At 44.1% G+C, this 16,892-nt stretch overlaps 1 protein-coding gene across 5 annotated transcripts in view; it reads left to right on the top strand.

Moving 5' to 3' along the window:
- The window catches only part of ADAMTS12 (ADAM metallopeptidase with thrombospondin type 1 motif 12), a 178,536-nt gene extending 174,928 nt beyond the window's left edge, over positions 1-3,608 (top strand). For all 5 annotated transcript variants that reach the window (XM_065655902.1, XM_065655901.1, XM_065655900.1 and 2 more), the window contains one exon: positions 844-3,608. In XM_065655902.1, coding sequence (XP_065511974.1) covers positions 844-1,079 — 236 coding nt within the window. In that variant the 3' untranslated portion in view covers positions 1,080-3,608. The remainder of the gene's footprint in view (positions 1-843) is intronic.
- Positions 3,609-16,892: the final 13,284 nt, after the last annotated feature.

Here is a 16,892-nt window from a genome sequence, read left to right as displayed (position 1 = left end):
AATGCTCTCTGCTTCCCCCCTCTCCTGTGGCACCAAGTTCCAAAGCTTCACAGCCTGCTGTGAAAATAAATGCTTTTATCTGTTTTAAACTAACTTTATATTAGTTTCATTGAGTTTCTCTAGTTCTAGTGTTGAGGGATTTGCTGAACAACAACTTTGCATTTGACTGATCCATCACCTTCCTGCTTTTGCAAACCTTGAGTCTCCCCCCAGCTATCTCGTAGCTCAGGGCCCCCATTTTGTAATACCTAACTAAATCTGGCACATCTCAGTTTATTAAAGCTACCACAGACCTGGCAGCACCATAATACAGAGGGTACAGATCCCTGGCTTGTTCTGGTGCTGCAGAAACTGAAGCATAGTCAAGCTGAACGTGTAGTTTCACATGCTTTGTCAGTGCTCTTCTGGCTGCCCTGCATGGCTTTGCAGCACACTGCCAGCTCCTTGCGCTTGTCTTAAATGCACTGTTACAAGAATGTGAAAGTACCAGACTTGCAAATCTTTGTTGCTACACTTTCTCTGTCACTTCTGAAAAGTAGAAGCATTAAAGTGAAGAACATAGATCAGCTGTGTCTACTGCAAAAGTAAACCTCACTGAACGGTAATAAAAGAGTGCTGTATTTTCCAAGACAGAAGGTAATGAGAAGTTTAATAAGACCTCTTCACTTAGAAGCCCTAAAATTTAAAGGGGATCAAGCTGACCCATAATAAAGGAAGAGAAGGCCATCATAAATAAGAACCTTAACAGGCATGACTGTCTGGCATAAAGCAGTTTAAAATTCCGGAAGTACAGATAATTTGTCAGTAAAATACAGCTAATTCTTCTCATCTTCTCTAACACAGGACTACCCTGCAGCAAAGACCAGCTGTCGGTTCACTTCTGCCAGAGGCTGAAAGGCATCGGCAAGTGCTTGCTGCCGTCAGTACAGACCCAGTGCTGCTTCACCTGTGGCCAGCCCCAAATTCATAACAAAGCAAGATATTGGGATCAGCGAGGCCTCAAACAGCAGAATTACACTAAGTCTAGGAGAAAATCACCTCAAAACCAAGAAAACAACAACCAAGCTGCTCGGCACTAGCTGTTTTATCTAGGTGCTCTGAGTAGGGCTTCTGTTTACAGGTTTTACGTTTCTTCCTTTTCTTATGAACCATCCAACATAAATGAAAATCTGTGATCAAAACTGGGGAAACACATCCCTTAGAGTTATCAGTCCTAATTTACTGCTTCAAATTTTTGTCTGTAATAGTCCAACTTTTGTAATATAATTTGCAATGTACCAGCAGCTAGTGCTTCTTAGGCATGCATAGGGGATAGAAACAAGCTTGCAAGAATTTTTGTATTTTCTTAAATGAATGTTTTACTTGTTCTTTTTTCCGTCTCTTTTCCGAAACCCACTTGAAACATGAGCACCACTAAGACTAAGAGCGCCAGGTGAAGGCAGCTCACAGGGCAGCCGAAACAGACCCGAGCTGTAGGCCAGATCCCTCTATGTTCACTCACTTGTCTGGTTTTAGGAATCAAAGTGAAGTGGCAATGTTTCTCTAAATCATTTGCTAATTTCATAAATTTAAAAGCATAGTTTTATAATAACTGATTACAATATGCAGGCCAAATGGAAACATCGGATTTTTCAAATGAAAAGATGTTCATTTAGTACTTGACTGAACCTCTAAAGGATACCTCAACAATAGCCTGTCCTGGTCAGTTTTCTCCTGCTGCAAATGTCTTGCTCTAACCCAAAAACCGCACCAAATCTGGAATGTTAAATTCCCAAATAAGTTTTAAGCAACAATTCTTGGTACCATGAAAGCAAAGCTGCATGTACCACCTTCAGTGATAGAGCTATCATTTAATCCAGTATCTCCTACCAGAGTGTAAGCCTACATCCACACTCTATCACGTCACTCACAACAAACTTTTCTCCATGCAAATCCTTGATCACAATGAGGTGAGGGCGCCTGGGACAGGAGCCTGACACCTAGAGTAACTGCATAGCTCTGGGCCTCAGGCGTTAGGACAGTACTAGCCAAACAGCGTATCTGTTTTGCTATTGGAGAAAATGGCAGGGTAAACTTTAGGGAGACCAGACTGGACCCTTGGAAGCAAAGCTGGGCGTTTTCAAAAGAGCTGGATGAAGTCTGACATTTATATCCCTTTGAAATTCAGTGGGAGTTAGACACCTTGGTTCTTCATGCTCTTTTGAAAATCTCAGATTTACTCCCTAGCTACCTGACAATTTGAGATTGTAATACAGGGAAATGTCACATTTTATGCAATGTGGAGTGGAGATGCATAGCCGTGAATCCAAGTGTCACTATGGTTACAGAGCTAAGACTAGCAATAGTACTCTTTCTAGACAGAACTTTCTGAAAGTTAATAGAAATGTTTCAGCCTGGCTATAGTGTATTAACCTAATGAAGGCCACAAGTCTAATTGTCCTTTTTCGTAGGTTTGTGACCTTTGGCTAAGGTCTCACTTCTTCACTTGAAGTCTCTGGGAGTTCAAGATATGCAGCATGGAAAGGTTAGATTTATTAACCTCGGTGATGGCAGTATAACCCCAGTTATAGGTGCTGATAAAACTTAAAATCCACTGTTAAAAATATGGTGCTAGTATAACAGATGTGGGGGATGACTTACAATGGTGCATATGCATGCATGTGTGTACATAGCATACATGCACATACTCTTAAAATAATACATGTCTGTGGTGTTGCTGGCCAATGCCAGACATAATGCCTGTTAAGTTTCATAGTGTGCTTATGTCCTTCTGAGGTCCTGAATGTCTGCTGGTCCTTGGAACAATAGAAATCTGGGCAATTCTGTTTCACTGGACACAGGGATATTGAATCGTGAAGGAGTGGAGGTGTCCCATCTGATTCAGGAAGCATTCTCCCCTGTTCTCAGAGGTACCTGCAGCGTTTTATCCACAGAGGTCAGCAGAAGTGGGCCATCAGGTGTGTGAGCTAATAAGAAAGGAGCTGACTGAGTGGATATAGGGCAGGTGGGAGCAAAAACACTTAGAGGGGGTTGTCTCTTCCAGTGTTCATTATGGCTAGTGTGGAGTAAAACCATTTCTGGCTTCATTGTTTTCTTCAGGGAGCTATGATTTCTTATGAAATGGATAAAAGTGAATAAATTATATTATGGACATTAAACAAAATAATCTTTTTACCCAGGGAAGCACAGTCATCACTGTTGCTCAGCTTAAAAGTTTAGGGAAAAGACTGTGACAACAGTTTTAAGAAAGCAGTGCCACTGCTGTATTTACATAGGTTCTTACATCGCACTCATCAGCCTAAGATCTCCTCTATGTTAACAATATGTGCAGTAATCTCTCCCATCCATTTAGCAAGATTTCTTACTTATGACATAACTCTTTTTAAGTAAAGGTGGCTTTATGATCCTAGCCCAGATGGTCACTATTCTCAAAACTGAATAGAGTATTAAGTGCAGAGATACCATTATATTGTCATATTAGCCTGAGATACATCAGCTTCAACAGGTTGCTCAGGAAAAAATGTCTATTTGGCACATTCACTGCTTGTTCTAACATTTGGAGCTTTAAAAAGCAAACTATGATGACATATTTGTTTCAAGCTTCAATAAATGGCATTGCTTATGTCTCGTGTCTCTGGTATTTTATGTTTCCAGTTTAAGAAGATTCGTAAGATGGAATTCCAAAGGAAAAAAGTTTAGAAAGTATCTTTTATATTCCAGGGGAATCCTCATCATTGAGGTATTTTGATGCTTGATATTCCGGTGTAAAACAGATCATTAAAAAGTGTGAGGGAAAAAATAGCAAAGTATGGTGATAAATAAAAATATACCTTAGTAGGCTTAGATATTTCCTGTCAAACAGATGACATCTCACCACTTCTAGTCGAAGCAGATGTGCCTTAGCAACTTGCAGCAGATGTGTGCATGTCTGCTTTTTCTATTATGGGTTGTATTTGTTTTCCTGAACAGTTGTACACAATATAATCATACACACTCCCCCCACTCCCCCCACCCCCGCCACCCCCTGGAATCTTTTCAATACTCAAGTTTTGCAAGTACTGCTGATGCCCAGAAACTTAATCACACTGAGCCTGTTCCTTGTCGCACAGCCTAGGAGTGCAGGCATCACTGTTAGGCATATTATGCTTGGGTAAACAGCACCACCAGTTTGCACTCAGGTACCAAACTCCACCCGTGCATCCATCTGGGAGTTCAGCCCCATAACACCTTATGGAAGTTGCAGTAAGCTGCTCCTTCTTGCTTCACAAATTAAGTGTGGATCTCCAGCCCACAGGGGCAGCATCCTGCACAGGTTCTGTAAGGGAGAGGAATTAACCGAATTGAGAAATGAGTTGGAGCACCTTCCACTTTGCAAAGGCTCATTAGGCCCTTGCTGGATGACCTGCTGCACAACACGCAGCCTGACAAGCAGTTTCTCCATCTCCTGCACTGTGTGGTGTGGTTTGCTGCCCTTCTTTGACCTGGCCCAGCATGCAGCACCTGCCAAAGGAACGGCCTTTTGGCTGCCCAGCATCAGATTGAAATGAAATCAGCATGCAGGAAAAGCATTGTGCTTGTGGCTTAGTGATTCCCTCAGTGGTTTTAGTAGAAATAGAGTCCCTAAAGTGTGGGTGGGTTTGAGCAATCAGTTGTCTATTTTCCCCCATGACTTCTGTAGAAAAGCAGTTGTCAGTCACTGGCTGTAACAATTCATGGAAATACAGGAGGAGCACTTGATATTGCCCATGCTTAAGCAGATTTAAGTGTATGTAATGTAGATGTAGTTATCTGAGGATAGCTACAGGGAGAAGTAATTTACTACATATCGTAAGTAATCACTGACTGATTGTCTCCTAATTCTTATATATGCAACTTCCATCTATCCATCTACAAGTTGTTTTAGGGCACTTTGAGACCCGGGACACTGCTGAGGAAGATCTACATGTCACACATAGTGACGGCAAACCCTACATTGCATGTGCCTCAAACTGTCAGGTACCATCTTGCAGCTCACTGACGGGCATGTTGAGTGCCTTCCTTCTCTAAGCCTTTCTAAGGCTGCTGACTGCAAGGATGAGTGTGGTTTGTGGCACCTTCTGACCAGAGCCCTGCTGTGAACCAGCTCTGGGGGAGCCACAGGCCAGGTGAGCATCCTCATCATCAAACTGGACTTATTTCTTCAGCTGGCTTGCACCAAGGGTCTGCCCTCGTGCTCTACAACTCTAGCAGGCCAGACAGGGGGTTGTGTATAGGTGTGAGTCTCATTAGTACTTAAATATGAAAATAGCTACTTTGTGATATCAAGACACCATTTGAACTAGACCTTTTAAGCCAGAGATTTCTAGGTGTGCAGGCTTCCTTGCCAGCAGGAGCACACTTGCCTCATGATGGGATAAACCAAGAGAGAAGTAGGGATTTGAGGAGTGGCGTTTCAGATGGAGGCAGTTAATGCAGCAGCACTGATAGATTAATTTTGTGGATACAGAAACACAGTACATTGGAGACTAAAGAAAGAGAAATTTCAACCCTGTTGAAGTGGATATTCTAGATGTCCTTGTTTTCATTGGGTTATCCAAGAACAGCACTTGGTTCCAAACACCTCTCTCTTCATTGGACTGACTGATCTGACTGTGTTTACAGAGACTCATCCTGCTACAGAATGGTGATTAATAAGAAACGTGGTTTATTGCTGCTGCCCAGCACTGCAGCCTCCACAGACCTGATGCCTGCAGGTGGCAGAATATGGGGAGCTCACACAAAGATATTGCTTATTTCTCTGACCGATTGATCCCAAACTCCTCATTTCTCTTAATGAACAAATGCAGACATCTCCAGCACACCCACAGGAACAAAACCTGGGGTATATTAGCCAAGAAGTACAAGTCTCTCCTACAGACACGGTGGTGGCAGCAGTAAAAGCCAGGAGCCTGAGCAATAACTGCAGTACCTTCAGAGCAGCCAACCCTCTTTTCTAAGATGAGGTGCCTGGGTTCTGGGAGGAATCTGTGATGAATATGTGAAAACCAGGAAGTTGTTAAAAAGCTAGGCTGCCATCAGATGCCTATGAGAAAGACACAATCAAATAGAAAAGAAAATTTATCAAGATTCTTGAGGGCTTCTGCTAATTCAGTGTTACGCTTATGAGTTCTTAGGTGTAGGTTTTACTAAATCAAAGTTAAAGATTTGGAACAGAGGAAAATAGTTATTTGGAGGGATTAAGTGTTTTGGTGAAGCAGCCTTTTGCTGGACTTCTGGAGTTACCTCTGTCTCTCTCGTGTTACAAGCAGATGAGATAGTACTCAGCAGCTGTTCTCAGCTGGATTCAGTGTCTTGGGCTGGGGGCTGAGACATGGCTTATCCCATCTCCTTATATTGTCTGTGGAGAATAATACTTCTGGGGCTCATGAAGGCCAATGAGTCAAAGAGGCCTGTCCCAAAGTCTGATCTGTGAGAGGCTGCAGTCTGACTTCCCTCCAGATTTGGAAGTGAAAAGGTTGCATGTAGCTTCCTAATAAATGGGCCAAGGCACTGAGCAAAGCAAACAGCGTAAGAGACAGCTCTTACTGTGCCATAAAGGCAGAAAAGAAACCCTGAATTTGCCCTTGTTTAGCATGAAGTCTCAATAAATGAAAGAAGAGTTGAATCTTGGATTTTAAACCCTAAAGGGTTGTCTTGGATTTGAGGAAATACTATCTGCTAGCAAAAGGAGAATGTGCTCTGTGCGTAGAGTCCGGGTGAAAGCTGGGAGCAAGAAAAGGCTGCACATGGGGTCAAGCCAGTTCCTTGCAAACAAAAGGGGGAGTCCCAGGCAGGGGAAGGTCACAGTACACATGAGCATTTCAAGGCAGCATGTGGCTTTATGGCACCAGCAATCCCTGGGATGTGAACAGGTAGCCAGTGCTGCTCTCTCATAGTGCCACGTCTGCAATCCTGCATGCCGGGCTGCCGAGGCAATGGGCACTGCTGCTCACTGCGGTGCTGGTGTTAGAGGGAATTCCCGCTGGGAATGCTGGTGTGCTGGAGTGGCGGCAAACATGGCATTGATGGGAAACCGCCATAAGGAAATCTCCAGTGTGAGGGAAGCTAATTAACGAACTCGCAGAGAGGGAATGCTTTGTTGCAAACCCCTGAGGACTCTCTGTGAACAGAAGAACAGCGAATCTTGAAGCTACCCACGTGCTTATTTACATAGATGGCAGGCATGGACAGAATATGTTTTCTGTCTATTCTTCTGCATCTGTTATCTGTTTCATACAATAGCTGAACTTATGAAGCTTGAGACGAAATTACCTCTTATCCACTGTGTTCGCTTGGAAGTATATTGTTTGATTGTTTGGCTCTGGAAGTAATAATATATTGTCATTTTATAATATATGGGAGCCTGAATGAGACACATAAACAGTGCTGGCTTATAAAATTACTTACTTTGCTGCAACGCCTATTATCTGAAAGCTAATTGAATGGTCCTTTTCTCCAGAGGAAAACTGCAAATCCTTTTCTATGTGTCTCTGTCCCTAGTCCTAGCATTCACGAGACACAGCCCTGGCCCTGCTAGTCAAAGCAAATCACTGAAATAATTGACACACTGGAAGACCACCGAGATTCTGTCCCCAGTTAAAGAGGCTGTGCCAGGCCCTGCACCCAGCAACCATGGACCTAGATAAAAAGAGACTGACTTTACTCCTCATGCCCATCTGATGAGATGTTGAACTCAGCTGGTCTTAGCTTCAAAGCCATGCAAAATTAAAGTTACTGCATCTGAGCATCATGAGCATCCTCAGGCTCCAGCAAGAAGCAGGAGTTTGCTTACGGATGTTCCCCCGTTTAGCAAGGGCTCCCTGCATGTGACCTTGAAGCTGACAGTTCCCTGTTGCTCCTGGGTCACTTCGTTTCTAATCATGCCTGTCTTCCAAGTGTGTGTTTGGGCAAGGGGATGTCACAGCAGCCGGACCCTGCTAGGGCTAATGGGAGCAGAAATAGATCTTGGTAATTCCTGTAGTAACATGTTCGGCTAACTTGATTTTGGCTGCAGCTTCCTGCTGGCTCCTGCTCCCCTCCCACAAGGGACGCATGGTCTGACTGATAAGGGTACCCTCCTTTATATGGGGAGCCTGCTGGCAGCAGGCAGCACTGGCGCAAAACCAGTGACAGACCAAAAACATTGACATTTTGGGAAATGTGTCTTTCATTCCTTGTTGGATTCACAGTATCCAAAAGAGTGGCAAGATGGAGAACACAAAAACATTCTCTGCCAAGCTCAACAAATAGTTTGAGAAACCCGTGTCCCTGGGTTCACTGACTGCTGTTGGTACAAGCATGTGAGAAGTCAGAAAGTGTCCATTAATTTAGAGGAAGCTTTGTCCAGAGAGCTTTTATCCTGCTGCTTTGACTGCCATAGCCATGACCCTTACTGGGTCTGAAACTGCAGAAAGGTAATCAAGACTGGAGTTGAAACTTTCCATCTGCTATAGCTACACTTGCCTGAGGTGCAGAATGGGTTTGCCTGTGTAAACATGAACATTTTGTTAAGCAGCAACGGGGACAAACTATGCTGGAAAATTTATGTTTCTGCTGAGGAGTGTAGGTGGGTGCTGTACACAGGACAGAAACTGTACTGGGCAGTTTCATCCATCAGCTGCTGCTTGCTTGGAGTTTGCATTTAGATCTCCAGAGGTCCCTTCCAACCCTAACCATTCTGTGATTCTGTGATCAGGTTCGTAGCTGCAGCTTCATGTGAGTGCGTAAGTGCAGGTTCGTGCAGGATGCCCAAGTGGTCCCTTTCCAGTCTTTCCTCTTGACAGTTTTCTACTGTGTAGTGGCCATCACAGCAGCACAGACAGTATAATGTGATATTTAGGACTGTCAGCTGAGAGCAAGGAACAGTGCACTCTCCAGCGCGCTGGGAAACGTCTCAATTTCATCTTGACCCTAGATTTTTTTTTTTTTTTTAATAAACAATCACTCAGCTGAGGAAGAAACAGTGACTCAGAAAGCTATTTATTTTCTGGTGGCCAGACACATTGTGCTGGTTTTATACAGGAAATCTGCTGAGCACAAAGCTGAAAGTGGCTGGCTTCAGCAGGTGTGTTTTACTAGCCAACAGGCAAGGCAAGCTGATGCTGATCTAGCCCAGTAAGCAATTACCAAAAGTCCCCAAACAGATTTATAGGGTATGTCTGACTGACTCCCATTATTTCTGCACACACAGGACTGTCACATGCTTGAGCCTGGAGACCTTTTATAGGGGAAACAATAAAATAAATCTCTGAGGAAAGAACATTGTGTATCCTCTGAAATAGCCCATGCCACATCTCCCTCTCCAATGGGATTTACCTGCTGAGATGAAAATATGCTGTATATGGAGCGCAAAATCTACTGTACACAGGCAATGGGTTTATTTCTCCTCTTTCATCATCTTTATTGGTTTCATTTACATTCAGTGAATTACTGTAAATGTTTAGCCCTAGATTAGTGCACTGAGGTTGCTAGTAAGAGGACTGTTACATCCTTAACAGTACTTGTTCTGATCAAAGGAAAAGTATGTTCTTAATTTGAGCTATGTGGATTTTGTGTCCCAGGCGTCTTCTTGTTTGATCATCACTTGGGTGGCTATCATGACTGAAACTCCTGATTAACTTCCTGTTTCATTACTATTCGAGATTTTTGCCTTTTGCTAGCTGAATTTTTTGTACCTTCTACTTCCAGCCTCAGGACTATGGTCTTTCTTTCAGTGCCAGTACAGCCTCTGTCAGAAATATGTTTCATAGAGAGGTGCTTGCAAATTTTGGTCAAATCACCACTCTGTCTTCCCTTAAAATAAATAAATACACTGAGTTTCTTCAGTTATATCAAGGCATATTTCATGGATTTCAATGTTTTCTGTTACGTTTTTGAACCTTAAGAGTTTCAATTTGAAGTGTAGACACATAAACTTGCTACAGGATTGCAAACCTGGTCTTGTCACTGCATACAGCATTGGTATTCTGTTACTCTTTCAGGTTCAAATTTCACTCATTACAGCTCTAGCATTAGGTTATAAACATAAACTCAGTCAGTAGTTTGCCATTACTATGCTGCTATTCTCCAATGTCATGAAGTTCAGCATACAGCCCCCGTCTTATATGTGACTTTTCATATTTTCTTTTAGTTTTCCTTTCTTTATGAAAGCCAATCTTTAAATTCCACTGACTTTAGCAAGTGACCCAGTTCACCCTCTCTAACCATCTCCCTCATTTACTATCTCACCAGTTTTTGTGTCATCTGCAAATAGCCTCAGCACTGATGACTGTTTTCTTCTGGATCACGAATAGGGATATTTAATGAAGGAACATCTCTCTACAGGAATGAAAGTGCTTTGTTGATGTTTCCCATGTATATTGTTTTTGTGATTGATTTTGAATGTGCATATGTTTAACATAGTGATAGAAGTAGGAGACATCTTTGGGTCATCTGGCCAGTCGCCATCTTAAACATCCCAAATGGGAAGAAAGAAAAATAAGAGACTTGTAGAGGAGATCTATTGCGTGATGCTTCTCCCTTGCCTTTTGACAGTTCTCGTTATGCATTGGAAATCATAGGAATTTTGAAAACTTAAACAGCTGCTATTGCAACCAGCTGCAGACCAGTGCATGGGAACAGGGAGCCTCTGGGAATTTGTTACAGCAAACAAATCTGGCTTCTCTTCACACTAAAGGCTCATGTGCTGACTGTAAAGCTTTGACTTACAGATGTTCCTAGGGCATCCCTGAAGCTATCAGCCAGGAACTTGCAGGCCCAGTGTTTACAGCAGGATGAAGCCTGGCTATGCAAGCACCTGAACTTTATAGAGTGAGGATGGCACTGATGTGTCCCCAGAGGTTACACACCTTGTTTCTGTAAACTGTACGCTGAGACAGAGCAGTAAAAGACCTACCACTTCTGATATGTGTCAGCAGCAACAGGGACCACCAAGGAGCTCTGTTTGCCTGCAGCTTTCCTGGATCCAGGCAGGAGCACTGTCTCCTTGCAGAGTGCTGAGCAACCTTTCAGCACATCTGAGAGGGATATGATGTGGGAGATACTTGTTTTGGAAGTCCTCCTGAGCCTGTACTTATATGTGCCTGAAGATGTGATTGGCAGGGGAGCCTGTGATGGAAGATGCTGTGCTCCAGGCTCGTGTTGGGAACGGTGCATCCCAACCCCAGGCTGCTACCTTGGTGCACACAGGTGTTAATTCAGAGCCTTTCTGCTCTTCCCCCAGGGCCATTAGTTGGCAATGGCTCCTACAGACTAAAATCAAATTGAGGAAGGAAGGCTGGCAAGGGAGCCAGCTGTCCTTATCACTGCCTTAATTGAGCAAATAATCCTAAAGATCTCTGTAGCTCAAGCCAGGAACAGAGCTTCATTTGATCTAGGGAGACTAGCCTAGCTCAGCAAAAGCTTACAAAGCAAAGTATATCATTTTGTAAGCATATCCAGCTACTGCCAGTTTGGAAGGGAACGAAGAGGGCAACTTGGAGTGCCAGAAATTTGTGAGAGGAGGTGGGTGACAGTGACCTTGTTACAAAACCAGGTTCGCTTTGGATCTGCTTGCCTGTGTGGTCCCGAGCTGTGACCCCCTCCTGATGGATCTCAAAAATGCAGTCATAGGCTTGTGGTCAGGCAACTTCAAAGCAGTAGTAGTTCTTGATGACTGATGAAACGAAGTCAAAATGTGTGCCATTTTCATAAGAGAAGGAATTTCATTTTCTCAGTGAAGGACTTGCCACTGTCCCCTTGTGCCACGACTGCATAGGCTTGTGAACAAGGAATAATTTGCCTCTGAATTGGCAGTTTGGGAATGCTTATCTTTGATGATCTGAGGTCACTCTCAGTTTAGCTATTTTATGACTGAAAATGCCACCTTCTATATGAAATAATATCAGATATTATTTCAAATGTCAATGGTTTCTAGCTTGTAAAATAACAGCTGGACTCTGAATCTCTAGTCAGTTCAAGACTGGAACTGGTCAGGAGCTTTTTAATGGATAAAAAGAGTCTTTACAGAAGATATTTTGTTCAACTGTGGGAAACTCAGAATTCATTAGTTAAAATGACCTATTTTAGAATAAATGGCATTTTATTAGACAAAGGTTGTTTGGTTTGGTTTGGTTCATGGTTTGTTTCTGATGTTGGTTGGTTGTTTTTTTCCCCAAGGAAAGTAAGATTAATATCACCATAGCTAACATTTTTCTTTCAAGGTTAAGCCTTGAGAAAGTTAAAGTTCTTAGTGGAAAGCTGACAAGCAATCAAAACCTTGACCTGTATCTATTTGTTTGACCCTGTGTGCAGTCCTAGCAACTACTGAGAAATAATTCTTAACATGTTACTGAAATGATGGTGTTAACTCTGATGTCCTGTCTAATTTCCTTTCTGTGCCTACATTTCCCCTCCATAAAGATTGGAGGAATACTGCATGGTAACTGATGAGCTGTACTATCATTCTTTATTGTCGTTCACTGTTAAATAGCCTTTATATGCTATATGTTCTATGGCACTGGATGTTATTGATTAACATATGCAACTCCAAATCATGATTCACATGAAACTGATATCTCTGAGAAACGAGGAGAGTCCCAAAATGATGTGTCGAACATAATTTCTACCTCAAATACCGAGTCATGCAATTTTGAAGAGGCAGCTAAATAAAAATGAACAGCAATTCATAAGAATTTCATCAGCAGAAGCTTGCCTTTTCCCCATTTTTAAATGAGAAACAAAAACCTAATAACTTTATAATATATTTTTTCCTGAAATTCAATCCATTTTCACAAAAACACTTTGCAAAGCTTTGGATAATTTTGCATGAAGCTTCAGGTGTTCAGCCAAGTATCCCTTGGAAGAAATTTGCATGACTATATGTTTCCAATCTGAAAACTGTTCTGATAACAGTGCAGGGGTTTTTTTTCTGAGAAACATCTGTGTGGGCATCCTTTTACAATATCCTTCTCAGTGTCCAGCTCAACTCTTCTACCCACCTGCTGCTGATTTTTGACATATTTCCAACACATCTGAAGCAAAGTGTGTGATTTGTCCCTAAGATACTTTCCTCATCATCTTTGTGACCCTTCACTGGACTTCCTCCCCATCTCTTCTACTGCAGACCCCATCACTGGACCCTGCACTCCAGATGTATCTCACCAGGCTGAGCAGAGGGCAAGGATCAGTTCCCTTGATCTGTTGGCAATGCTCTGCCTAATGCAGCCCAGGATACTGCTGGCTGCCTTTGCTACAAGGGCATGTTAGAATCATAGAGTGTTTTGGGTTGGAAGACACCTTCAAAGCTCATCTAGTCCAACCCCCTGCAATGAGCAAGGACATCTTCAACTAGATCAGGTTGCTCAGAGCTCCATCCAGTCTGGCCTTGAATGTCTCCAGGGACGGGGCATCCACCACCTCTCCGGGCATCCTGGGCCCGTGTTTCACCACCATCACTGTAAAAAATTCTTCCTCATGTCCAGCCTGAATCTCCCGTCTTTTAGTTTAAAACCATTACCCCTTGTCCTATCACAACAGACCCTTCTAAAAAGTCTGTCCCCATCTTTCTTATAGGCCCCTTTTAAGTACTGACAGGCCACAATAAGATCTCCCTGGAGCCTTCTCTTCTCCAGGCTGAACAACCCCAACTCTCTCAGCCTGTCCTCACAGCAGAGCTGTTCCGGCCCTCTGATCATTTCTGTGGCTCCTCTGGCCCCTCTCCAACAGGTCCATGTCTTTCCTGTGCTGAGGGCTCCAGAGCTGGACACAGGACTCCAGGTGGGGTCTCACCAGAGCAGAGCAGAGGGGCAGAACCACCTCCCTCAACCTGCTGGACACGCTCCTTTTGATGCAGCTCAAGATATGACCGGCCTTCTGGGCTGCAAGCGCACATTGTCGGCTCATGTCCTGCTTTTCATCCACCAGCTCCCCAAAGTCCTTCTCCATGGGGCTGCTCTCAATACCTTCATCCCCCAGCCTATTTTGATACTGGGGATCACCCCAAACCAGGTGCAGGACCTTGCACTGAGCCTTGTTGAATCTCATGAGATTCACATGGGCCCACTTCTCAAGTCTGTCAAGGTGCCTCTGGATTGCATCCTGTCCCTCAGAAGTCTGAACTGCACCACTCAGCTTGGTGTCATCTTTTCAGTCTCCAGCTCAACTCTTCTAGCCGCCTGCTGCTCATTCTTGGCCTATTCGCAGACCTTGCTGGCTCATGTTCAACTTGTCCACCAGGATCCCCAGGTCTTTCTCTGCAAAGCTGTTTTCCAGTTAATCAGCCCCAGCCTGTACTGGCGCTTGGTGTTATCTGCCCCCAGGTGCAGGACTTTGTGTATCCCTTTGTTGAACTACATGGGGTTGCTGTCAGCCCATTTCTCCAGCCGGTCAAGGTCTCTCTGAATGGTGGCCCAGCTCTCTGATGTATCAGCCACTCCCCCTGGTGCAAATCTGCTGAGGACACTTTGTCACATCACCCAGATAATTAATGAAGACTTTATACAGTACTGGCTCCTTTACCAACCTCAGGGTACCCCACTGGTCTCTAGCTGGACTTTCTGCTGCTGACCACAACCCCTTTAAGCCCAGCAGTTCAGTGACTTTTCAGTCCCGCTCACAGACACTTATCTAGTCCATACTTCATCAATTTGCCAATAAGGATGTTACAGAAGACAGTGGCAAAAGCCCTACTAGAGCTGAGATAGACAGCAGGTAGGTGAAATCAAAACTCTGATCTGCTTGACTGAGAGTAGCCCAAGCAGAATTTGCCTGGGGCAGTTAAAGATCTGTCCAGAACAATTTCTCTGCTGACTGTGCCCACAGTTGCAACCTGGAGCAAAAGGTCTGTCAGAAACAACTACAGACTAGAAACATGTTCATCAAGCTCAGCCCTTTACAGAGTGTAGGTAACTGAAGCAAATAATGTCTTGTCTGTCTTGAGGAAATTCGATCCTCAATCTTCTCACTCCACATTTACAAAAGGATAACCGAGAGCCAAATGTTCTTTGCAGCAGAGATGGAGAAAAGAAATCCAGCCTGTCTTGCAGTGGGTTGCATTTGAGGGTGAAAACTATCAGGCTGCAGTTCTCTGATGAGATTTGTTTTCATGAAATTCTAGTGTGCTGCTACTATAGAAGGTAATCCTTGCAGAAGGTTGTGATGCTGCCCCTGCTGCCCAGTGCCTTCCCTCCACCAGCTCTTCCAGTTTCTTGAGCAGCAATGGGTCTTGTCAAGTATAAATGCCGATTTTATGATGCTACAGAAATCCAACAATATTAAAGAGCTGTGGAGAGAAAAAATCTCTGCACCTCCACCACGCAGGCTGAAAACTGTTTGAGGGAGGGTAAAAGTAAATTGCTAGCTTTCAGGCTTTTGATGCTATTGTCTATTTAAGTGGATAATATAGGTCTTCCTGCACACTCTGGAGCTGTCTAGCAGCATCTTCATTGCTCACTCAACTTTTGAAACTGTTCTTCTGGAACAGAACAGAAGAGAGAAAAAGAGTTGCTGATAAATTACTGGGGAGAGAGATCAAGCCTTTGTGGGTAGCTTAGAGAGAACTTTCAGCCACCAAAGTTGGTGTCTAAACACTGCACAGGGTTATCTACAGTAATAACTCCAAACCAGACTGCAAAACCTCAGCAGATGTTCACCTCCCACTAGAATTACGCTTGATCAAGATGTGTGATGAAAACAGCCTGCTTGGTGCGTGTACCAGGTCTGAAGGCCCTGCTGATGAACTGTGGGGCAGAAGTAAACAGTGAATTAGGTTTACCTCGTCTGTTTTTTTTCCAGACTTCATTATTCATGGTAGTTTATGAAAACTGTTGTCTTCTGAAGAACTGCAGACCTTCTGTAGATAATAAGCATCTCTGGTGATATTTTGAGCACTGAATCAATAATGGGCCTGAAACACCATAAGCCAAGATAGACCAGAGGAGGACTTGATTCATTGATTTTTCCTTTTGCAGCTTCTGAAGCAAAACTCTGAGCTCCCAGGACTCTTCTTGCCACCCAGGCAGCACGATCCTTGCAAGGTTGTTCTTTCCTGCAGACGCTGAGACAGAGCCAGTACAGTCCAGAGGAACAAGTCCTGCAGGGCTCTACAGTGGGCGACACAGACAGAGTTGGGTGGCAAATGCCTGGTCAGTTAGTGTCCCTTCGTCCAGAAGAGGCACAGTCTTGATCCTGCAGTCAGTGCTAGCAGAATTAGCACCACCCCTCCACAGGGCCCCAGTGCTTTGCCAAATTGGTCCTCAAAGGGGTATCCGGGAGAGGGTCCAGAGGGGGCCACCAAGATGATCAGAGTGATGGAACAGCTCTGCTGTGAGGACAGGCTGAGAGAGTTGGGGTTGTCTACCCTGGAGAAGGGAAGGCTCCGGGGAGATTTTGTTGCAGCCTTTCGGTAACTAAAGGAGCCTATAAGAAAGACGGGGACAGACTTTTTTGGAGGGCCTGTTACGACAGGAGAAGGAGTAATGGTTTTAAACTAAAGGAGGAGAGGTTCAGGTTAGACATGAGGAAGATTTTTTTTACAGTGTGGGTGGTGAAACACTGGCCGAGGTTGCCCAGAGAGGTGGTAGATGCCCCATCCCTGGAGACATTCAAGGCTGGGCTGGACGGGGCTCTGAGCAACCTGATCTAGTTGAAGGTGTCCCTGCTCATTGCAGGGGGGTTGGACTAGACGAGCTTTGAAGGTCCCTTCCAACCCAAACTATTCTATGATCTATGGTCCTGTTTGACCAACCTGGTCTCCTTCTACAGCAAGGTGACCCACCTAGTAGATGAGGATAAGGCTATGGTTGTTGTGTACTTAAACTTCAGTAAGGCCTTTGACACCATATCCTGCAGCATTCTCCTGGAAAAGCTGGCAGCTCATGGTCTGGATGGGTGTACTC

This window comes from Caloenas nicobarica, chromosome Z (genome assembly GCF_036013445.1).
Source record: "Caloenas nicobarica isolate bCalNic1 chromosome Z, bCalNic1.hap1, whole genome shotgun sequence".
NCBI lineage: Eukaryota > Metazoa > Chordata > Aves > Columbiformes > Columbidae > Caloenas > Caloenas nicobarica.
Note: the sequence above shows the minus strand (reverse complement) of the source record. Positions and strands in the feature narration are given on the sequence as shown.